General features: G+C 45.7%; 1 protein-coding gene across 3 annotated transcripts in view; it reads right to left on the reverse strand.

Moving 5' to 3' along the window:
• LOC110505825 (spectrin beta chain, erythrocytic) overlaps nucleotides 1-26,206 on the reverse strand; it is a 116,335-nt gene that overhangs the window by 70,344 nt on the left and 19,785 nt on the right. For all 3 annotated transcript variants that reach the window (XM_036962964.2, XM_036962963.2, XM_090221264.1), the window contains 2 exons: nucleotides 14,026-14,177; nucleotides 11,198-11,371 (listed from right to left, as the gene is read on the reverse strand). In XM_036962964.2, coding sequence (XP_036818859.2) covers nucleotides 11,198-11,371; nucleotides 14,026-14,177 — 326 coding nt within the window. The remainder of the gene's footprint in view (nucleotides 1-11,197; nucleotides 11,372-14,025; nucleotides 14,178-26,206) is intronic.

The following is a 26,206-nucleotide window of genomic DNA, read 5'->3' on the forward strand; positions in this document are numbered from 1 at the left end:
ACAGGGTATTACGGTACAGAGTCAATGTGGAGGCTATATACAGGGGGTAACCGGTACAGAGTCAATGTGGAGGCTATATACAGGGGGTAACCGGTACAGAGTCAATGTGGAGGCTATATACAGGGGGTAACCGGTACAGAGTCAATGTGGAGGCTATATACAGGGGGTAACCGGTACAGAGTCAATGTGGAGGCTATATACAGGGGGTACCGGTACAGAGTCAATGTGGAGGCTATATACAGGGGGTAACCGGTACAGAGTCAATGTGGAGGCTATATACAGGGGGTACCAGTACAGAGTCAATGTGGAGGCTATATACATGGGGTACCGGTACAGAGTCAATGTGGAGGCTATATACAGGTGGTACCGGTACAGAGTCAATGTGGAGGCTATATACATGGGGTACCGGTACAGAGTCAATGTGGAGGCTATATACAGGGGGTACCAGTACAGAGTCAATGTGGAGGCTATATACAGGTGGTACCGGTACAGAGTCAATGTGGAGGCTATATACAGGTAGTACTGGTACAGAGTCAATGTGGAGGCTATATACAGGTAGTACTGGTACAGAGTCAATGTGGAGGCTATATACAGGGGATACCGGTACAGAGTCAATGTGGAGGCTATATACAGGTGGTACTGGTACAGAGTCAATGTGGAGGCTATATACAGGGGGTACCAGTACAGAGTCAATGTGGAGGCTATATACAGGTGGTACCGGTACAGAGTCAATGTGGAGGCTATATACAGGTAGTACTGGTACAGAGTCAATGTGGAGGCTATATACAGGTAGTACTGGTACAGAGTCAATGTGGAGGCTATATACAGGTAGTACTGGTACAGAGTCAATGTGGAGGCTATATACAGGTAGTACTGGTACAGAGTCAATGTGGAGGCTATATACAGGGGGTACCAGTACAGAGTCAATGTGGAGGCTATATACAGGTGGTACCGGTACAGAGTCAATGTGGAGGCTATATACAGGTAGTACTGGTACAGAGTCAATGTGGAGGCTATATACAGGTAGTACTGGTACAGAGTCAATGTGGAGGCTATATACAGGGGATACCGGTACAGAGTCAATGTGGAGGCTATATACAGGGGGTAACCGGTACAGAGTCAATGTGGAGGCTATATACAGGGGGTAACCGGTACAGAGTCAATGTGGAGGCTATATACAGGGGGTAACCGGTACAGAGTCAATGTGGAGGCTATATACAGGGGGTAACCGGTACAGAGTCAATGTGGAGGCTATATACATGGGGTACCGGTACAGAGTCAATGTGGAGGCTATATACAGGGGGTACCGGTACAGAGTCAATGTGGAGGCTATATACAGGGGGTACCGGTACAGAGTCAATGTGGAGGCTATATACAGGGGGTAACCGGTACAGAGTCAATGTGGAGGCTATATACAGGGGATAACCGGTACAGAGTCAATGTGGAGGCTATATACAGGGGATAACCGGTACAGAGTCAATGTGGAGGCTATATACAGGGAGGTACCGGTACAGAGTCAATGTGGAGGCTATATACAGGGGGTACCGGTACAGAGTCAATGTGGAGGCTATATACAGGGGGTACCGGTACAGAGTCAATGTGGAGGCTATATACAGGGGGTAACCGGTACAGAGTCAATGTGGAGGCTATATACAGGGGGTACCGGTACAGAGTCAATGTAGAGGCTATATAGAGGGGGTAACCGGTACAGAGTCAATGTAGAGGCTATATAGAGGGGGTAACCGGTACAGAGTCAATGTGGAGGCTATATACAGGGGATAACCGGTACAGAGTCAATGTGGAGGCTATATACAGGGAGGTACCGGTACAGAGTCAATGTGGAGGCTATATACAGGGGGTACCGGTACAGAGTCAATGTGGAGGCTATATACAGGGGGTACCGGTACAGAGTCAATGTGGAGGCTATATACAGGGGGTACCGGTACAGAGTCAATGTGGAGGCTATATACAGGGGGTAACCGGTACAGAGTCAATGTGGAGGCTATATACAGGGGGTAACCGGTACAGAGTCAATGTAGAGGCTATATAGAGGGGGTAACCGGTACAGAGTCAATGTAGAGGCTATATACAGGGGGTACCGGTACAGAGTCAATGTGGAGGCTATATACAGGGGGTACCGGTACAGAGTCAATGTGGAGGTTATATACAGGGGGTACCGGTACAGAGTCAATGTGGAGGCTATATACAGGGGGTACCGGTACAGAGTCAATGTAGAGGCTATATAGAGGGGGTAACCGGTACAGAGTCAATGTAGAGGCTATATAGAGGGGGTAACCGGTACAGAGTCAATGTAGAGGCTATATACAGGGGGTAACCGGTACAGAGTCAATGTAGAGGCTATATAGAGGGGGTACCGGTACAGAGTCAAAGTGGAGGCTATATACAGGGGATACCGGTACAGAGTCAATGTGGAGGCTATATAGAGGGGGTAACCGGTACAGAGTCAATGTGGAGGCTATATACAGGGGGTACCGGTACAGAGTCAAAGTGGAGGCTATATACAGGGGATACCGGTACAGAGTCAATGTGGAGGCTATATACAGGGGGTACCAGTACAGAGTCAATGTGGAGGCTATATACAGGGGGTAACCGGTACAGAGTCAATGTGGAGGCTATATACAGGGGGTACCGGTACAGAGTCAATGTGGAGGCTATATACAGGGGATAACCGGTACAGAGTCAATGTGGAGGCTATATACAGGGAGGTACCGATACAGAGTCAATGTGGAGGCTATATACAGGGGGTAACCGGTACAGAGTCAATGTGGAGGCTATATACAGGGGGTACCGGTACAGAGTCAATGTGGAGGCTATATACAGGGAGGTACCGGTACAGAGTCAATGTGGAGGCTATATACAGGGGGTAACCGGTACAGAGTCAATGTGGAGGCTATATACAGGGGGTAACCGGTACAGAGTCAATGTGGAGGCTATATACAGGGGGTACCAGTACAGAGTCAATGTGGAGGCTATATACAGGGGGTAACCGGTACAGAGTCAATGTGGAGGCTATATACAGGGGGTAACCGGTACAGAGTCAATGTGGAGGCTATATACAGGGGGTAACCGGTACAGAGTCAATGTGGAGGCTATATACAGGGGGTAACCGGTACAGAGTCAATGTGGAGGCTATATACAGGGGGTAACCGGTACAGAGTCAATGTGGAGGCTATATACATGGGGTACCGGTACAGAGTCAATGTGGAGGCTATATACAGGGGATAACCGGTACAGAGTCAATGTGGAGGCTATATACATGGGGTACCGGTACAGAGTCAATGTGGAGGCTATATACAGGGGGTACCGGTACAGAGTCAAAGTGGAGGCTATATACAGGGGATACCGGTACAGAGTCAATGTGGAGGCTATATACAGGGGGTACCAGTACAGAGTCAATGTGGAGGCTATATACAGGGGGTAACCGGTACAGAGTCAATGTGGAGGCTATATACAGGGGGTACCGGTACAGAGTCAATGTGGAGGCTATATACAGGGGATAACCGGTACAGAGTCAATGTGGAGGCTATATACAGGGAGGTACCGATACAGAGTCAATGTGGAGGCTATATACAGGGGGTAACCGGTACAGAGTCAATGTGGAGGCTATATACAGGGGGTACCGGTACAGAGTCAATGTGGAGGCTATATACAGGGAGGTACCGGTACAGAGTCAATGTGGAGGCTATATACAGGGGGTAACCGGTACAGAGTCAATGTGGAGGCTATATACAGGGGGTAACCGGTACAGAGTCAATGTGGAGGCTATATACAGGGGGTACCAGTACAGAGTCAATGTGGAGGCTATATACAGGGGGTAACCGGTACAGAGTCAATGTGGAGGCTATATACAGGGGGTAACCGGTACAGAGTCAATGTGGAGGCTATATACAGGGGGTAACCGGTACAGAGTCAATGTGGAGGCTATATACAGGGGGTAACCGGTACAGAGTCAATGTGGAGGCTATATACAGGGGGTAACCGGTACAGAGTCAATGTGGAGGCTATATACAGGGGGTAACCGGTACAGAGTCAATGTGGAGGCTATATACAGGGGGTAACCGGTACAGAGTCAATGTGGAGGCTATATACAGGGGGTAACCGGTACAGAGTCAATGTGGAGGCTATATACAGGGAGGTACCGGTACAGAGTCAATGTGGAGGCTATATACAGGGAGGTACCGGTACAGAGTCTATGTGGAGGCTATATACAGGTGGTACCGGTACAGAGTCTATGTGGAGGCTATATACAGGGGGTAACCGGTACAGAGTCAATGTGGAGGCTATATACAGGGGGTAACCGGTACAGAGTCAATGTGGAGGCCATATACAGGGAGGTACCGGTACAGAGTCAATGTGGAGGCCATATACAGGGGGTACCGGTACAGAGTCAATGTGGAGGCCATATACAGGGAGGTACCGGTACAGAGTCTATGTGGAGGCTATATACAGGGGGTAACCGGTACAGAGTCAATGTGGAGGCCATATACAGGGAGGTACCGGTACAGAGTCAATGTGGAGGCTATATACAGGGAGGTACCGGTACAGAGTCAATGTGGAGGCTATATACAGGGGGTACCGGTACAGAGTCAATGTGGAGGCTATATACAGGGAGGTACCGGTACAGAGTCAATGTGGAGGCTATATACATGGGGTACTGGTACAGAGTCAATGTGGAGGCTATATACAGGGAGGTACCGGTACAGAGTCAATGTGGAGGCTATATACAGGGGGTACCGGTACAGAGTCAATGTGGAGGCTATATACAGGGAGGTACCGGTACAGAGTCAATGTGGAGGCTATATACAGGGAGGTACCGGTACAGAGTCAATGTGGAGGCTATATACAGGGGGTAACCGGTACAGAGTCAATGTGGAGGCTATATACAGGGAGGTACCGGTACAGAGTCAATGTGGAGGCTATATACAGGGGATACCGGTACAGAGACAATGTGGAGGCCATATACAGGGAGGTACCGGTACAGAGTCAATGTGGAGGCTATATACAGGGGGTAACCGGTACAGAGTCAATGTGGAGGCTATATACAGGGAGGTACCGGTACAGAGTCAATGTGGAGGCTATATACAGGGGATACCGGTACAGAGACAATGTGGAGGCTATATACAGGGGGTACCGGTACAGAGTCAATGTGGAGGCTATATACAGGGGGTACCGGTACAGAGTCAATGTGGAGGCCATATACAGGGAGGTACCGGTACAGAGTCAATGTGGAGGCTATATACAGGGAGGTACCGGTACAGAGTCAATGTGGAGACTATATACAGGGGGTACCGGTACAGAGTCAATGTGGAGACTATATACAGGGGGTACCGGTACAGAGTCAATGTGGAGACTATATACAGGGAGGTACCGGTACAGAGTCAATGTGGAGGCTATATACAGGGGATACCGGTACAGAGTCAATGTGGAGGCTATATACAGGGGGTAACCGGTACAGAGTCAATGTGGAGGCTATATACAGGGGGTAACCGGTACAGAGTCAATGTGGAGGCCATATACAGGGAGGTACCGGTACAGAGTCAATGTGGAGGCTATATACAGGGGGTACCGGTACAGAGTCAATGTGGAGGCTATATACAGGGGGTAACCGGTACAGAGTCAATGTGGAGGCTATATACAGGGGGTACCGGTACAGAGTCAATGTGGAGGCTATATACAGGGGGTAACCGGTACAGAGTCAATGTGGAGGCCATATACAGGGAGGTACCGGTACAGAGTCAATGTGGAGGCTATATACAGGGGGTACCGGTACAGAGTCAATGTGGAGGCTATATACAGGGGGTAACCGGTACAGAGTCAATGTGGAGGCTATATACAGGGGGTACCGGTACAGAGTCAATGTGGAGGCCATATACAGGGGATACCGGTACAGAGTCAATGTGGAGGCTATATACAGGGGGTAACCGGTACAGAGTCAATGTGGAGGCTATATACAGGGGGTAACCGGTACAGAGTCATTGTGGAGGCTATATACAGGGGGTAACCGGTACAGAGTCCATGTGGAGGCTATATACAGGGGGTAACCGGTACAGAGTCAATGTGGAGGCTATATACAGGGGGTAACCGGTACAGAGTCAATGTGGAGGCTATATACAGGGGGTACCGGTACAGAGTCAATGTGGAGGCTATATACAGGGGGTAACCGGTACAGAGTCCATGTGGAGGCTATATACAGGGGGTAACCGGTACAGAGTCAATGTGGAGGCTATATACAGGGGGTAACCGGTACAGAGTCCATGTGGAGGCTATATACAGGGGGTACCGGTACAGAGTCAATGTGGAGGCTATATACAGGGGGTAACCGGTACAGAGTCAAAGTGGAGGCTATATACAGGGGGTACCCGGTACAGAGTCAATGTGGAGGCTATATACAGGGGGTAACCGGTACAGAGTCAATGTGGAGGCTATATACAGGGGGTAACCGGTACAGAGTCAATGTGGAGGCTATATACAGGGGGTAACCGGTACAGAGTCAATGTGGAGGCTATATACAGGGGGTACCGGTACAGAGTCAATGTGGAGGCTATATACAGGGGGTAACCGGTACAGAGTCAATGTGGAGGCTATATACAGGGGGTAACCGGTACAGAGTCAATGTGGAGGCTATATACAGGGGGTAACCGGTACAGAGTCAATGTGGAGGCTATATACAGGGGGTACCGGTACAGAGTCAATGTGGAGGCTATATACAGGGGGTAACCGGTACAGAGTCAATGTGGAGGCTATATACAGGGGGTAACCGGTACAGAGTCAATGTGGAGGCTATATACAGGGGGTACCGGTACAGAGTCAATGTGGAGGCTATATACAGGGGGTACCAGTACAGAGTCAATGTGGAGGCTATATACAGGGGGTAACCGGTACAGAGTCAATGTGGAGGCTATATACAGGGGGTACCGGTACAGAGTCAATGTGGAGGCTATATAAAGGGGGTAACCGGTACAGAGTCAATGTGGAGGCTATATACAGGGGGTACCGGTACAGAGTCAATGTGGAGGCTATATACAGGGGGTAACCGGTACAGAGTCAATTTGGAGGCTATATACAGGGGGTAACCGGTACAGAGTCAATGTGGAGGCTATATACAGGGGGTACCGGTACAGAGTCAATGTGGAGGCTATATACAGGGGATAACCGGTACAGAGTCAATGTGGAGGCTATATACAGGGGGTACCGGTACAGAGTCAATGTGGAGGCTATATACAGGGGGTACCGGTACAGAGTCAATGTGGAGGCTATATACAGGGGATAACCGGTACAGAGTCAATGTGGAGGCTATATACAGGGGGTACCGGTACAGAGTCAATGTGGAGGCTATATACAGGGGGTACCGGTACAGAGTCAATGTGGAGGCTATATACAGGGGATAACCGGTACAGAGTCAATGTGGAGGCTATATACAGGGGGTACCGGTACAGAGTCAATGTGGAGGCTATATACAGGGGGTAACCGGTACAGAGTCAATGTGGAGGCTATATACAGGGGGTAACCGGTACAGAGTCAATGTGGAGGCTATATACAGGGGGTACCGGTACAGAGTCAATGTGGAGGCTATATACAGGGGGTAACCGGTACAGAGTCAATGTGGAGGCTATATACAGGGGGTAACCGGTACAGAGTCAATGTGGAGGCTATATACAGGGGGTACCGGTACAGAGTCAATGTGGATGCTATATACAGGGGGTACCAGTACAGAGTCAATGTGGAGGCTATATACAGGGGGTAACCGGTACAGAGTCAATGTGGAGGCTATATACAGGGGGTACCGGTACAGAGTCAATGTGGAGGCTATATAAAGGGGGTAACCGGTACAGAGTCAATGTGGAGGCTATATACAGGGGGTACCGGTACAGAGTCAATGTGGAGGCTATATACAGGGGGTAACCGGTACAGAGTCAATTTGGAGGCTATATACAGGGGGTAACCGGTACAGAGTCAATGTGGAGGCTATATACAGGGGGTACCGGTACAGAGTCAATGTGGAGGCTATATACAGGGGATAACCGGTACAGAGTCAATGTGGAGGCTATATACAGGGGGTAACCGGTACAGAGTCAATGTGGAGGCTATATACAGGGGGTACTGGTACAGAGTCAATGTGGAGGCTATATACAGGGGGTACCAGTACAGAGTCAATGTGGAGGCTATATACATGGGGTACCGGTACAGAGTCAATGTGGAGGCTATATACAGGGGGTAACCGGTACAGAGTCAATGTGGAGGCTATATACAGGGGGTAACCGGTACAGTGTCAATGTGGAGGCTATATACAGGGGGTACCGGTACAGAGTCAATGTGGAGGCTATATACAGGGGGTAACCGGTACAGAGTCAATGTGGAGGCTATATACAGGGGGTACCGGTACAGAGTCAATGTGGAGGCTATATACAGGGGGTAACCGGTACAGAGTCAATGTGGAGGCTATATACAGGGGGTAACCGGTACAGAGTCAATGTGGAGGCTATATACAGGGGGTAACCGGTACAGAGTCAATGTGGAGGCTATATACAGGGGGTAACCGGTACAGAGTCAATGTGGAGGCTATATACAGGGAGGTACCGGTACAGAGTCAATGTGGAGGCTATATACAGGGGGTAACCGGTACAGAGTCAATGTGGAGGCTATATACAGGGGGTACCGATACAGAGTCAATGTGGAGGCTATATACAGGGGGTAACCGGTACAGAGTCAATGTGGAGGCTATATACAGGGGGTAACCGGTACAGAGTCAATGTGGAGGCTATATACAGGGGGTAACCGGTACAGAGTCAATGTGGAGGCTATATACAGGGGGTAACCGGTACAGAGTCAATGTGGAGGCTATATACAGGGAGGTACCGGTACAGAGTCAATGTGCGGGGGCACCGGTTAGTCGAGGTAATTGAGGTAATATGGACATGTAGGTAGAGTTGTTAAAGTGACTATACATAGATAATAACAGAGAGTAGCAGCAGTAAAATAACAATAGCGAGGCTATATACAGGGGGTACCGGTACAGAGTCAATGTGCGGGGGCACCGGTTAGTCGAGGTAATTGAGGTAATATGGACATGTAGGTAGAGTTGTTAAAGTGACTATACATAGATAATAACAGAGAGTAGCAGCAGTGTAAAAGGGGGGGGGGGGGGGGGGCAATGCAAATAGCCATTTGATTAGATGTTCAGGAGTCTTGTGGCTTGTGGCTTGGGGGTAGAAGCTGTTGAGAAGCCTCTTGGACCTAGACTTGGCGCCCTGGTACCACTTGCCATGCGGTAGCAGAGAGAACAGTCTATGACTAGGGTGGCTGGAGTCTTTGACAATTTTTAGGGCCTTCCTCTGACACCGCCTAGTAAAGAGGTCCTGGATGGCAGGAAGCTTGGCCCCAGTGATGTACTGGGCCGTTCGCACTACCCTCTGTATTACCTTGCAGTCGGAGGCTGAGCAGTTGCCATACCAGGCAGTGGTGCAACCAGTCAGGATGATCTCGATGCTGTAGCTGTAGAACCTTTTGAGGAACTGAGGACCATGTCAAATCTTTTCAGTCTCCTGAGATAGGTTTTGTCGTGCCGTCTTCACGACTATCTTGGTGTGCTTGGACCGTGTTAGTTTGTTTGTGATGTGGACACCAAGGAACTTGAAGCTCTCAACCTGCTCCACTACAGCCCCGTCGATGAGAATGGGGGCGTGCTTGGTCCTCCTTCTCCAGTAGTCCCCCTCAGGACACTGAAGATTTGACATGGGTCCTCAGATCCTCAAAAAGTTCTACAGCTGCACCATCACCACTTGGTATGGCAACTTCTCGGCATACGACCGCAAGGTGCTACAGAGGGTAGTGCATAGGGCCAAGCATATCACTGGGGCCAAGCGTTCTGCCATCCAGGACCTCTATAACAGGCGGTGTCAGAGGAAGGCCCTAAAAAAAGATTTTGTTACTTACTTAAAAAAAAGTAAGTAAGTAAGTAAGTAAGTATTTCACGGTAAGGTTGTGTTCACCTGTTGTGTTCCGCGTATTTGACATGTGTCACGCCCTGACCATAGAGAGCCCTTGGTTCTCTATGGTGTAGTAGGTTAGGGCGTGACTAGGGGGTGATCTAGTATATTTATTTCTATGTTGGTGTGCTTGGTATGGTTCCCAATTAAAGGCATCTGGTAATCGTTGCCTCTAATTGGGGATCATATTTAGGTAGCCTTTTTCCCACCTGTGTTTTGTGGGATATTGTTTTGAGTTAGTGCATATGGCACCTCCGATGTCACGGTTCGTTGTTTGTTTCTTTTTGTTTGGAAGTTTCGGGTAAATAAAGATGTGGAACTTTAATCACACTGCACCTTGGTCCGTCTCTCCACACAACCGTGACAACATGCAGTGTATAGTGTACATACTGTATATTTTAGAATAGGAGAATGTTTAGACATAAACTGTCTATTTCTTATTTTAGGCTGAAATATGAAGAGTATATTTTATTAGTAATGAGGGTAAAACAAGTTAAAATAAGGTTTTTTAAAAAAGAGGCTAATACTAGATCTAGTATCTAATTGAAACCTTGGTTAAATTGATAGAGCGGGGCATGTTAAATCTGTAAATGATCAAGGTTACCATCTTCCCACCAACTACCAACACACTGTCAGTAATTAAAACAGGGATTCTATCTGTGAGACGTACGGCTCCTCAGAGGCTAAATTTAGCACCACTTTGCTTCTCTTCTCCTCTGTTTGTTCTGACACTACGTAGGGATGCAGACAGAGGCTAGCTAGTCAACTCTTCCCTATTTTCTCCTCTCCTCCTTGATGGAGTGAATAATGCAGCAACTAGGCCATATTGTTTGAACTAGCAAAGCTAAAAATAACAGTACAATGTCAAATTAAAAATAAACACTGTATCAGCCCAGATAAAAGAATCAAACAGACATGGTGTTTTGTTTGGGATGTTTTAATTTTAACACCAGATAATGATGGCTGTTGGCTGAAACCAGACTGTATACAGCTCCAGGTAGAGGGGATTTATGTTGAATTCTAGTTCATTGTTCAACCAGTGTTGTCTTTAGTGATTAGATCACCTAAGCTGGTGATCCCAGATCAGTTTGGGACATAGAAGTTGGCTATAAAGCACAAACAGAATTGAGGTAATTTTGTAACCTGTGTTGTTTAAGTGGATAGTTAGAAGAAGAAGAATCCTAACTCACCTGGAATCTGAGAATTATGGTCCAGATGAGTCCCAGGATGAGGCGGTGGTTGCCGTCGACGATGTCGTGTGATCCCATATTCTCCAGGTGGACCCTCTGCTCCTTGAGGAACTGCAGGGCCTTGTCCACGTTCTCCAGACAGTGGATCCGCATACGGCCCTTAGTGGGCTTGGGCTGGAAGGAGGGAGAGAGGGAGAGAGAGGGAGATAATAGTAGTGTGTGGCTATTTACAGTGCCTTTGGAAATTATTCAGACCCCTTGACTATTTCCACATTTTGTTACGTTACAGACTTATTCTAAAATGGATTAAATAAAAGAATCCTTAGCAATCTACACACAATGCCCAATAATGAAAAAGCAAAAACAGGTTTTTAGACATTTTTGCAAATTAATAAAATATTAAAAACAGAAACACCTTATTTACATAAGTATGGAGACTTGAAATTGAGCTCAGGTAAATCCTGTTTCCATTGATCATCCTTGAGATGTTTCAACAACATGGTTGGAGTCCACCTGTGGTCATTTCAATTGATTGGATATGATTTGGATCGGCACACACCTGTCTATATAAGGTCCCACAGTTGGCAGTGCATGTCAGAGCAAAAACCAAGCCATGAGGTCAAAGATATTGTCCGTAGAGCTCCGAGACAAGATTGTGTCAAAGGCACAGATCTGGGGAAGGGTACCAAAAAATGTCTGCAGCATTGAAGGTCCCCAAGAACACAGTGGCCTCCATCATTCTGAAATGGAAGAAGTTTGGAAACACCAAGACTCTTCCTAGAGCTGGCTGCCTGGCCAAATCTGAGCAATCAGGGGAGAAAGGCCTTGGTCAGGGAGGTGACCAAGAACCTGATTGTCACTCTAACAGAGCTCTAGAGTTCCTCTGTTGGGATTGGATAACCTTCCAGAAGGACAACCATCTCTGCAGCACTCTACCAATCAAGCCAGATGGAAGCCACTCCTCAGTAAAAGGCACAAGACTCTCAGACCATGAGAAACAAGATTCTCTGATCTGATGAAACCAAGATTGAACTCTTTGGCCTGAATGTCAAGTGTCACGTCTGGAGGAAAACTGGCACCATCCCTATGGTGAAGCATGGTGGTGGCAGCATCATGCTGTGAGGATGTTTTTCAGCAGCAAGGACTGAGAGACTAGTCAGGATAGAGGCAAATATGAAAGGTGCAATGTACAGAGAGATCCTTGATAAAAACCTGCTCCAAAGCTCTCAGGACCTCAGACTGGGTGAATGTTCACCTTCAAACAGGACAACGACCCTCAGCACACATTCAAGACAACGCAGGAGTGGCTTCGGGACGAGTCTCTGAGTGGCCCAGCCAGAACCCGGACTTAACCCTGATCGAACATCTCTGGAGAGACCTAAATATACCTGTGCAGCAAAACTCCCCATCTAACCTGACAGAGCTTGAGAGGAGAAACTCCCCAAATACAGGTGTGCCAAGCTTGTAGCGTCATACCCAAGAAGACTTGAGGCTGTAATGTGGAAGAAGGTCAAGGGGTCTGAATACTTGATAAATGTGACTGGAGTACTTCCACACTGATCTGGATCATCAGACCATTGTCATAACATGGACAAAGAAAAGCTACAGAACACACATACAATACATCATAAATGCACACTGTTCACACACACACACACACACACACACACACACACACACACACACACATCATAAATACACACTGTTCACACACACGCACACACACACACACACACATCATAAATACACACTGTTCAAACGCATACACACACACACACACACACACACACACACACATACACACACACATACACACACAAATACATAAAAATTAACACACACGTGTGAGTGCTTTTGGTGACAAGCTGAAGAAATTTGGCTTGTCACCAAAAGCACTCACAAACTTCTACAGATGCACAATCGAGAGCATCCTGTCGGGCTGTATCACCGCCTGGTACGGCAACTGCTCCACCCACAACCGTAAGGCTCTCCAGAGGGTAGTGAGGTCTGCACAACGCATCACCGGGGGCAAACTACCTGCCCTCCAGGACACCTACACCACCCGATGTCACAGGAAGGCATCAAGGACAACATCAAGGACAACAACCACCCGAGCCACTGCCTGTTCACCCGCTATCATCCAGAAGGCGAGGTCAGTACAGGTGCACCAAAGCAGGGACCGAGAGACTGAAAAACAGCTTCTATCTCAAGGCCATCAGACTGTTAAACAGCCACCACTAACATTGAGTGGCTGCTGCCAACACACTGACTCAACTCCAGCCACTTTAATAATGGAAATTGATGTAAAATATATCACTAGCCACTTTAAACAATGCTACTTAATATAATGTTTACATACCCTACATTACTCATCTCATATGTATATGTATATACTGTACTCTATATCATCTACTGCATCTTGCCTATGCCGCTCTGTACCATCACTCATTCATATATCTTTATGTACATATTCTTTATCCCTTTACACTTGTGTGTATAAGGTAGTAGTTTTGGAATTGTTAGCTAGATTACTCGTTGGTTATTACTGCATTGTCGGAACTAGAAGCACAAGCATTTCGCTACACTCGCATTAACATCTGCTAACCATGTGTATGTGACAAATACATTTGATTTGATTTGATTTTGACATACACACTGTTCACACCCACGCACACACACACACACACACACACATATATACACACACACACACAAAGACTCTCACACACACACACACACACACACACACACACACACACACACACACACACACACACACACACACACACACACACACACACACACACTACACACATATACCCACGTACCAGTTTCTCTCCAGAGAGGAGCTCCAGTAGTTTGATGAGCATGCGTCCATCCCTGAGGTCCAGGTACAGGTCAGAGATACGACAGCTGACCCGGGACAGGATGGAGTTGACCCACTTAGTGAAGGTCTTCTTCTGGACCGCCTCACGCTCATCTAGAGGAGGAGAATACAGGGAACTAGCTCAGATATCACCAGATTACACAGTAATAACACAGCAATAACCTATTAGTTACTGCTTTACTTATTTGGGAATCATTCAAACAAGCACCACTAGGCACAACACTGTGGAGTGTATGATGTATGAAAATGTGTGTGTGTGTGTGCATGAGTGTGCAATTCATTTTTGAAGCTTGAGAATAGACATGAGAATCCACAAGGCCTTTGTAAGTAGTCTTTAAAGTATGATCCTAGTCTGAGCGTAAGAATGTCAGCAGCACTGTGACTTATGTATTACCAACCTGGATTCATGGGTAGACGTATCATAGTAAATACAAATCCAGGACACCGAAATTAGTATGATATGTTACGTTTGGTACTGTGTGTATTAATTTGTGGTAGCCCATCATCAATTTCGTATAATATGTTACGAATTGCAACTCATACAATATGTTGCGAATTTTAATAGGAGAACCCTTTGAAGAACCCTTTTGGTTCCACAGAGGGTTCTACATGGAACCCGAAAAGGTTCTACCTGGAACCAGAAAGGGTTCTCCTATGGGGATGGCCAAAGAACCCTTTTGGAACCCTTTTTTCTAAGAGCGTACGCCCACCCATCCACCCGACCAACCACCCTCCTTTCATTTTTGCCTTAATTAAGTAACCTTCTGTCTTATGTACTGTATGTAACCATGCCAAACGTAACATATCATCGTAATTTGAGTGTCCTGGATTTTCATTTACTATATTACGTCTAATCTATGAGACCAGCCTGGGCTGACTACTACCCACCTGGTGGCATTATGTCTCCCTACTGGTTAGCAGCAGGAGCTCACAGTCACACATTAAAGCCTCCAACACTGCCTACGTCCCAAATGGCACATTAGGGCTCTGGTCTAAAGAAGTGCACTACACAGGGAATAGGGTGCCATTTGGGACGAAGTCACTGACAGATGTGCCTCCTACTCAACAACCAATATCCATGTGCTTAAAGTAATTTCATTGTGCTGTATATGACTCAGTCAAGTGCAAATGTGTAAATGTGTGTGTGTGTGTATGGGTTTGTGCGTGAGTGCTTGTGTGTGTGTGCATGTGTGCGTGCGTGTGTGTGTGTGTGTGTGCGTGTGCGTGTGGCCTGCTTGCCTGCATGTGTTCCTTCCCCTAATGCTTGTACCATGTTTATCCCTGGTCCCAAATATAACAGTGCAAAATACTGCATCCTTAATGTCTTGTTCTATAAATGATTCAGGCCCTCAGGCTGTGGAGAACAGGGAGAGGGAGAGAGAGAGCTAGAGAGAGAGAGGGAGAGAGAGAGCTAGAGAGAGAGAGAGAGAGAGAGAGAGAGCTAGAGAGAGAGAGAGAGAGAGAGCTAGAGAGAGAGAGACAGGAGAGAGACAGGAGAGATAGAGAGAGAGAGAGAGACAGGAAAGAGAGACAGAGAGAGAGACAGAGAGAGACAGAGAGAGACAGAGAGAGACAGAGAGACACAGAGAGACACAGAGAGACACAGCGAGAGAGAGACAGAGAGAGAGAGACACAGAGAGATAGAGAGACAGAGAGAGACAGGAGAGAGAGAGAGACTAGAGAGAGAGAGACAGGAGAGAGAGAGAGAGAGACAGGAGAGAGAGAGAGAGACAGGAGAGAGAGAGGGAGAGAGGAGAGAGAGAGAGACAGAGAGAGAGAGAGAGAGAGAGAGAGAGAGAGAGAGAGAGAGAGAGCAAATACATGATCAAATACAGATCTTAGAATCAACTATTAAAGACTTCCAGAACCCACTGGATTCTCCAATTACATTGAATGAGTTACAGGACAAAATAAAAACCCTCCAACCCAAAAGGCCTGTGGTGTTGATGGTATCCTCAATGAAATGATCAAACATACAGACAACAAATTCCAATTGGCTATACTAAAACTCTTTAACATCATCCTTAGCTCTGGCATCTTCCCCAATATTTGGAACCAAGGACTGATCACCCCAATCCACAAAAGTGGAGACAAATTTGACCCCAATAACTACTGTGGAAAATGCGTCAACAGAAACCTTGGGAAAATCCTCTGCATTATCATTAACAGCAGACTCGTACATTTCCTCAATGAAAACAATGTACTGAGCAAATGTCAAATTGGCTTTTTACCAAATTACCGTACAACAGACCATGTATTCACCCTGCACACCCTAATTGACAACCAAACAAACCAAAACAAAGGCAGAAAAGTCTTTTCATGCTTTGTTGATTTCAAAAAAGCCTTCGACTCAATTTGGCATGAGGGTCTACCATACAAATTGATGGAAAGTGGTGTTGGGGGTAAAACATACAACATTATAAAATCCATGTACACAAACAACAAGTGTGCGGTTAAAATTGGCAAAAAACACACATTTCTTCACACAAGGTTGTGGGGTGAGACAGGGATGCAGCTTAAGCCCCACCCTCTTCAACATATATATTAACGAATTGGCGCGGGCACTAGAAAAGTCTGCAGCACCCGGCCTCACCCTACTAGAATCAGAATCCGAAGTCAAATGTCTGCTATTTGCTGATGATCTGGTGCTTCTGTCACCAACCAAGGAGGGCCTACAGCAGCACCTAGACCTTATGCACAGATTCTGTCAGACCTGGGCCCTGACAGTAAATCTCAGTAAGACCAAAATAATGGTGTTCCAAAAAAGGTCCAGTCACCAGGACCACAAATACAAATTCCATATAGACACTGTTGCCCTAGAGCACACAAAAAACGATACATACCTTGGCCTAAACATCAGCACCACAGGTAACTTCCACAAAGCTGTGAACGATCTGAGAGACAAGGCAAGAAGGGCATTCTATGCCATCAAAAGGAACATAAATTTCAACATACCAATTAGGATTTGGCTAAAAAAATACTTGAATCAGTCATAGAGCCCATTGCCCTCTATGGTTGTGAGGTCTGGGGTCCGCTCACCAACCAAGACTTCACAAAATGGGACAAACACCAAATTGAGACTGCACGCAGAATTCTGCAAAAATATCCTCTGTGTATAACGTAGAACACCAAATAATGCATGCAGAGCAGAATTAGGCCGATACCCACTAATTATCAAAATCCAGAAAAGAGCCGTTAAATTCTATAACCACCTAAAAGGAAGCGATTCCCAAACCTTCTATAACAAAGCCATCACCTACAGAGAGATGAACCTGGAGAAGAGTCCCCTAAGCAAGCTGGTCCTGGGGCTCTGTTCACAAACACAAACACACCCTACAGAGCCCCAGGACATCAGCACAATTAGACCCAACCAAATCATGAGAAAACAAAAAGATAATTACTTGACACATTGGAAAGAATTTACAAAAAAACAGAGCAAACTAGAATGCTATTTGTCCCTACACAGAGAGTACACAGTGGCAGAATGCCTGACCACTGTGACTGACCCAAAATTAAGGAAAGATTTGACTATGTACAGACTCAGTGAGCATAGCCTTGCTATTGAGAAAGGCCGCCGTAGGCAGACACAGTGTGCCATCACAGCAGCAAGATGTGTGACCTGTGGCCACGAGAAAAGGGCAACCAGTGAAGAACAAACACCATTGTAAATACAACCCATATTTATGCTAATATATTTTCCCTTGTATACCTTAACCATATGTACATTGTTAAAACACTGAATATATATAATATGACATTTGTAATGTCTTTATTGTTTTGAAACTTCTGTATGTGTAATGTTTACTGTTAATTGTTATTGTTTATTTCACTTTATATATTCACTTTATATATTATCTACCTCACTTGCTTTGGCAATGTTAACACATGTTTCCCATGCCAATAAAGCCCTTGAATTGAATTGAATTGACAGAGAGAGAGAGAGAGAGACAGAGAGAGACAGAGAGAGAGAGAGAGAGAGAGAGAGAGAGGAGAGAGAGAGAGGAGAGAGAGGAGAGGAGAGAGACAGAGAGAGAGAGAAAGATAGAGCGAGACACAGAGAGAGAGAGATAGAGAGAGAGACACAGAGATAGACAGAGACAGAGAGGAGAGAGACAGAGAGAGAGAGAGAGAGAGAGATAGAGAGAGAGACACAGAGATAGACAGAGACAGAGACAGAGACAGAGACACAGAGATAGACAGAGACAGAGAGAGAGAGAGAGAGAGAGAGAGAGAGAGAGAGAGAGAGAGAGAGAGACAGAGATAGACAGAGACAGAGACAGAGGAGAGAGGCAGAGAGAGAGAGAGAGATAGAGAGAGAGAGACAGAGACAGAGAGACAGAGATAGACAGAGAGAGAGAGAGAGAGAGACAGAGAGAGAGAGAGAGAGAGCGAGAGAGAGAGAGAGAGAGAGAGAGAGACAGAGATAGACAGAGATAGACAGAGAGACAGAAAGACAGAGATAGAGAGAGAGAGAGAGAGAGAGAGAGAGAGAGAGAGAGAGAGAGAGAGAGAGAGAGAGAGAGAGATAACCCGGAGAAGAAGGGAGGAAGAAGGAGAACATGCAACTAAAGGAGAGGGCAAGGTGAATGACATAAAAAGGGGTAGCCTGTATCATTGCTCTCTTATCTATTTTATGCATTGTGAAAATGTAACACATCTGTCATCTATGGCCATGTTATACAGTCCTGTACTCCATAAGAGACTAGGCAGTATCGTTAAATGAGTCATGTCCCATTCTGTCTCCTCACTGGTAAATAACAAAGAGCTACACTGCCTACTGCACAACATCCATGTGGAACCTCCCCAAAATCATTTAAAAAGTAATGACAGTTAAAACATGCAAAACAAAGGCACCACCTGCGTCCCAAATAGCACCCTATTCCCTACATAGTGCACTACTTCAGACCAGAGCCCTATGACACCCTATTCCCTACGTAGTGCACTACTTCAAACCAGAGCCCTATGACACCCTATTCCCTACATAGTGCACTACTTCAGACCAGAGCCCTATGACACCCTATTCCCTACGTAGTGCACTAATTTTGACCCGTAGGGATCCTTAGGGATATGTGGCATCGTCCTCCCAGCCAGACCAAGGCTGTCTCAATACAACAACAAGGCTGAATAATACTCTGGTGTGTTTGAGTGTACACACTCTCCAGGCTGGCATCGTCCTCCCAGCCAGACCAAGGCTGTCTCAGTACAACAACAAGGCTGAATAATACTCTGGTGTGTTTGAGTGTACACACTCTCCAGGCTGGCATCGTCCTCCGAGCCAGACCAAGGCTGTCTCAGTACAACAACAAGGCTGACATGTGTTTGACATGCTGCTACTCCTCCCTGGTCTCCAGACCCGTCCGTCCGTCCACTCTCTGACTCCAGTGAGCCACAAGCCACATGATTATGCTGATAGATTTTCTCTTTACTCAGCCAGAGAGTCAGAGAGAGCCAGAGTGCCAGAGAAAGTCAGAGAGAGCAAGAGAGAGCCAGAAAGAGCCAGAGAGGTTGTTGTCCTTGATGATCTTTATGGCCTTCCTCTGACATCAGGTGGTGTAGGTGTCCTGGAAAAGGGTTCTTCAAAGGGTTCTCCTATGAAAATTCGCAACATATTGTATGAGAGAGTCAGAGAGAGCCAGAGAGCCAGAGAGAGCCAGAGAGCCAGAGAGCCAGAGAGAGCCAGAATTTCAGAGAGAGCCAGAGAGCCAGAGAGCCAGAGAGCCAGAGAGCCAGAGAGAGCCAGAGTTTCAGAGAGAGCCAGAGAGAGCCAGAGAGCCAGAGAGCCAGAGAGAGCCAGAGTTTCAGAGAGAGCCAGAGAGAGCCAGAGAGAGCCAGAGAGCCAGAGAGAGCCAGAGAGAGCCAGAGAGCCAGAGAGAGCCAGAGAGAGCCAGAGAGAGCCAGAGAGAGCCAGAGAGAGACAGAGAGAGCAAGAGAGCCAGAGAGAGCCAGAGTTTCAGAGAGAGCCAGAGAGCCAGAGAGAGCCAGAGCCAGGCGGTTTTCCCACAGCCCTGTCTGGCAGTCCCACTGAGCACCAGCTGCCCATGCTTCTAGCCTGCGTCATAGTGGCATGGTCCTTGGGGGCAGGCAGGACTGGTTGTGTAACCTACAGGTATAGTTTTGGCAGCCAGAACCAAATCTACCGTGTGCACTTATGTAACAGTTTGTCTGTCACCAGAGACTATAGCAGCCTCTGCACCGTGGCTAAACACAAGACCTTAACACAGAGAATACAACACAACAACACACAGATAATACAACACACAGAGAATACAACACAACACACAGAGAATACAACACAACACACAGAGAATATAACACAACAACACACAGAGAATACAACACACAGAGAATACAACACAACAACACACAGAGAATACAACAAAACAACACACAGAGAATAACACAACAAAACATAGAGAATACAACACAACAACACACAGAGAATACAACACAACAACACACAGAGAATACAACAAAACAACACACAGAGAATATAGCAAAACAACACACAGAGAATATAGCAAAACAACACACAGAGAATATAGCAAAACAACACACAGAAAATACAACACAACAACACACCGAGAATACAACAAAACAACACACAGAGAATATAGCAAAACAACACAGAGAAAATACAACACAACAACACACCGAGAATACAACAAAACAACACACAGAGAATACAACAAAACAACACACAGAGAATATAGAAAAACAACACAGAAAATACAACACAACAACACAGAGAGAATACAAAACACACAGAGAATATAGCAAAACAAAACACAGAGAAGACAACAAAACAACACACAGAGAATACAACACAACAACACACAGAGAATACAACAAAACAACACACAGAGAATACAACAAAACAACACACAGAGAATATAGCAAAACAACACAGAAAATACAACACAACAACACACCGAGAATACAACAAAACAACACACAGAGAATATAGCAAAACAACACAGAAAATACAACACAACAACACAGAGAGAATACAAAACACACGGAGAATATAGCAAAACAACACACAGAGAATACAACAAAACAACACACAGAGAATACAACACAACAACACACAGAGAATATAGCAAAACAACACACAGAAAATACAACACAACAACACACCGAGAATACAACAAAACAACACACAGAGAATACAACAAAACAGCACACAGAGAATATAGCAAAACAACACAGAAAATACAACACAACAACACAGAGAGAATACAAAACACACGGAGAATATAGCAAAACAACACACAGAGAATACAACAAAACAACACACAGAGAATACAGCAAAACAACACGGAAAATACAACACAACAACACACAGAGAATATAGCAAAACAACACACAGAGAATATAGCAAAACAACACACAGAAAATACAACAAAACAACACACAGAGAATATAGCAAAACAACACACAGAAAATACAACAAAACAACACACAGAGAATATAGCAAAACAACACACAGAAAATACAACACAACAACACACAGAGAATATAGCAAAACAACACACAGAGAATATAGCAAAACAACACACAGATAATACAACAAAACAACACACAGAGAATACAGCAAAACAACACACAGAAAATACAACACAACAACAGAGAATATAGCAAAACAAGACACAGAAAGCACAACCCAACACAACTACAACACAACACACAGAAAGCACAACCCAACACAACTACAACACAAAAACACACAGAGAGCACAACCCAACACAACTACAACACAACACACAGAAAGCACAACCCAACACAACTACAACACAAAAACACACAGAGAGCACAACCCAACACAACTACAACACAACACACAGAAAGCACAACCCAACACAACTACAACACAAAAACACACAGAGAGCACAACCCAACACAACTATAACCCAACACAACTAAAACCCAACACAACTCAACACAACATGCCATCTAACAGACAGAGGTCACAACTCAACACAATACAACCCAACCCATCCCAATACAACCCAACACAACTACAACCCAACACAACTACAACCCATTACAACTACAACCCAACACAACTACAACCCAACACAACTACAGCACAACTACAACCCAACACAACTACAACCCAACTATAACCCAACACAACTACAACCCAACACAACTACAGCACAGCACAACACAACTACAACCCATTACAACTACAACCCAGCTCAACTCAGCTTAACTCAACACAACATGACATCTAACAGACAGAGGGCACAACTCAACCCAACCCAATACAACATGACATCTAACCGACAGAGGGCACAACCCAACCCAACCCAACCCAATACAACCCAACACAACAATGACATCTAACAGACAGAGGGCAAAACTCAACCCAATACAACCCAACATGACATCTAACAGACAGAGGGCACAACTCAACCCAACCCAACCCAACTACAACCCATTACAACTACAACCCAGCTCAACTCAGCTTAACTCAACACAACATCTAACAGACAGAGGGCACAACTCAACCCAAATACAACCCAACACAACATGACATCTAACAGACAGAAGGCACAACACAACAAAGGATCTACAGAAGTCAGGACAGAGACATTAACATAGAGATTCTGGGAACATCAGTAGGTGGGGGGAAATTAACTATATTCTGGTAATCCGATCAACTGAACATATGCGGTGGTACTTGTGAATATGATGTCAGTTCGGTTGTCATCTGAGACCTTCTCATCAATGATAAGATGACATAAACTCTACAGTGGAAAGTCTGCACATTGTAGTTATCGGAGTCACATTAAATTGTTCAATTTAAATGTTTGAATATAAAATTATTGGTGAAGAGATGAAATGTAATTTTAGCTTCCAAATGAGAGATTTGGGGTTTTCATAAGGTTAGGGCTCTGCTCAATCAGTGGCCCGCCCCTGTGAAGAGACGTGGGTTCTAAAACTTTTCAAACATACCCTTCTCGCTCCACTATATAAAGCCTTGACGAAAATGTAACTATGTGTTCCAAGTACGTGAAGTCTGCAGCCTCTGCGTTAAAAGGACTAACATGTCAACTACAGAACTAAGCCAACCTCAGCGTGAGCTTTGGCTGCGAATGGTATGAACTTTGAAATCTTATTCACTACAGAAGTGATACCTCCTAGCCGTTGAGTTAGCCACAGCAGCTGCAAACGTGGGCTAGGAAAGAACAGACAGAGTATCCCGTCTACCACACAACGACGTTACTACAACATATCCAATTGACAACCAGAGACATTCTTCAAAGGACAAAGGACTTGGTTTGGCAACACGGCCTTCCATCTACCACCAACCTATCGAAGCACAGCTCAGAGTAAATATTTATTGCATTTTCCTTTTCCAAATGGCCGGTAATTTAGAATGCATCAGATACTCTATTTATGATAGCACAGCTTCTCCCTGTGTCCCTCGGTCTTCCCTCTCTTTCACTCAAACCCAGACCCTTTTCCTTTGTGTAACAAGCTGTCATATTTGTTCCGTCCGCTAGGGATGTTTTCCTTTATGATGTAATTTGTAATCAAGGTATGATTTATTCTTTGTATATGTAATTCTGTGTGATTAGTTAGGTATTTAGTAAATAAATAAACCCAATTTTGTATTGCTGATTCAACTTGTTAGCCAGGGTTCATGAAGATAACCAAGAATTTACAACTTTCAGATGAGACTGAATTAAGGTGATGGTTAATATTGACTTTTATTGATGTAAAATATTACTAGGTCTTTAAGAGTTTATTCGGAAGATAACAGCTCTATAAATATTATATTGTGGTGCCCGACTCTCTAGTTAATTACATTTACATGATTAGCTCAATCAGGTAATATTAATTACGGAGAAAGGATTTTCTAGAATAGCATGTCATATCACTTAATCCGGCATAGCCAAAGACACGACACTGGCTAACCCTGGCTAACCGTGGCTAACCCTGGCTAACCGTGGCTATTCCTGGCTAGTCACATATATACTACTCCCCACCAGAGATCGGTTGTGGGAGATTGAACATTCCCACGTCGTCCACCCTTCCTGCTGTCTCCCCCTCTGTTTACCCCAAAAACCTTTATACAACCTTCTATAACCAAAATACAACCTGGCAACCTGACCAGTTTAGATCATGGGAAGAGTGCGGCAGGAGTCTGGGTCTGGTTCGGAGCATGGTTGATGAGAGGACAGACTGACAGAGACACACCAGGGCAGCAGATGCACCCAGCACAGCTAAGCAACACCTACCCAGGCAGTGCGGGAAACTTTTTAGAATGACATTATTTCAACTCTACACAGGAGCTTGCTGCAGGAGTTTGGCATGGGAGCAGGGTGAGATGACAGAGACAAAGTAGAGGTAAATAAGCAATGTATTGCAGAAAGGTACAATTTATGATACATTGGTACTGTAACAGACACCCAAAGACACAGAACAAAGACAGAATGGCATACTGTTAGCAGAGCACAGAATAACACAGCGATAACACAGAGCTAACATAGAATAACACAGAGATAACACAGAATAACACATATATATCATGGAGATAACATGGAGATAACACAGAGATAACACAGAAAGACATAATACTGACAAGATGAATGATGGAATAACAAAGACATAGGTTAACAAATCTTAAATTAATATGAAGCAGTAGAGATGATAAAGAGATAAACAGAAACAGAGAGAGGAGAGAGAGAGAGCGAGAGAGAGAGAGACATTTAAATTGAATTGAGAGAGAGACAGCAGACAGTGCCTGATTACATCATGGGTTTCAGAATCCACTGAATCATTGGACAGTAGAGGCTGGCTTCCTTTCTTATTACTCCTGTCCTCCTCTCCTCCTGTCCTCATGTCCTCCTCTCCTCCTGTCCTCCTGTCCTATTGTCCTCCTGTCCTCTCCTCCTCCTGTCCTCCTGTCCTCATATCCTCATGTCCTATTGTCCTCATATCCTCATATCCTCCTGTCCTCATATCCTCCTTTCCTCATGTCCTCATGTCCTCCTGTCCTCATGTCCTCCTCTCCTCATGTCCTCCTCTCCTCATGTCCTCATGTCCTCCTTTCCCCCTGTCCTCCTCTCCTCCTGTCCTCCTTTCCTCCTTTCCTCCTGTCCTCCTCTCCTCCTGTCCTTCTTTCCTCCTGTCCCCCTCTCCTCATGTCCTCCTTTCCTCCTGTCCTCCTCTCCTCATGTCCTCCTTTCCTCCTCTCCTCATGTCCTCCTTTCCTCCTGTCCTCCTCTCCTCATGTCCTCCTTTCCTCCTCTCCTCATGTCCTCCTTTCCTCATGTCCTCCTCTCCTTATGTCCTCCTGTCCTCCTCTCTTCCTGTCCTCCTCTCCTCCTGTCCTCATGGCCTCCTGTCCTCATGGCCTCCTCTCCTCCTGTCCTCTTGTCCTCATGTCCTCCTTTCCTCCTGTCCTCCTCTCCTCATGTCCTCCTGTCCTCCTCTCCTCATGTCCTCCTTTCCTCCTGTCCTCCTCTCCTCATGTCCTCCTCTCTTTATGTCCTCCTTTCCTCATATCCTCCTCTCCTCATGTCCTCCTTTCCTCATGTCCTCCTTTCCTCCTCTCCTCATGTCCTCCTCTCCTCATGTCCTCCTCTCCTCCTCTCTCATCCTCACTAATGTGTTCCTGTCATCAGGGAGCTGGCTAGCAAAAGCTAATGTAAATTCAAGAGTGATGGACAACTGCTCTCTTAGAAAATCGAATAACGGAGAGAAAAGATGGAAGTTATGAGGAGAGGAGGAAAGGAGGGGATGGATTATTTAATAGATGTTCCACACAGTTATCTGAACATAGAGTGTCTGAAGAGCCTAGGAGAGTCACATGGCTCATCAGGAGAAAAGAAACCAAATGAATACTGTAGCTAGTGTTTATGTTACATCATATTTTGATAATGTCAGGTGAAAATAGTTGGTGAGTACAAGGTGAGTGGTAAGGGCGGTAGACAGGTAATAAGATAGCGTTAATACATAATCAATCCCACCCTAATTCCACAAATAAAATATTACAGCACCGGCCTGCCTTGAATGGCAGGGGGAAAGGAAAACACAGTACAACCTTTTTAGGAGTTTGCTTCATGAAATATTCAGATCAAACTCAGTGAACAGTTGGAACATAGCCT

The sequence above is a fragment of the Oncorhynchus mykiss genome, chromosome 25, assembly GCF_057628025.1.
Source record: "Oncorhynchus mykiss isolate SJ-2025 chromosome 25, ASM5762802v1, whole genome shotgun sequence".
Taxonomy (NCBI): Eukaryota; Metazoa; Chordata; class Actinopteri; order Salmoniformes; family Salmonidae; genus Oncorhynchus; species Oncorhynchus mykiss.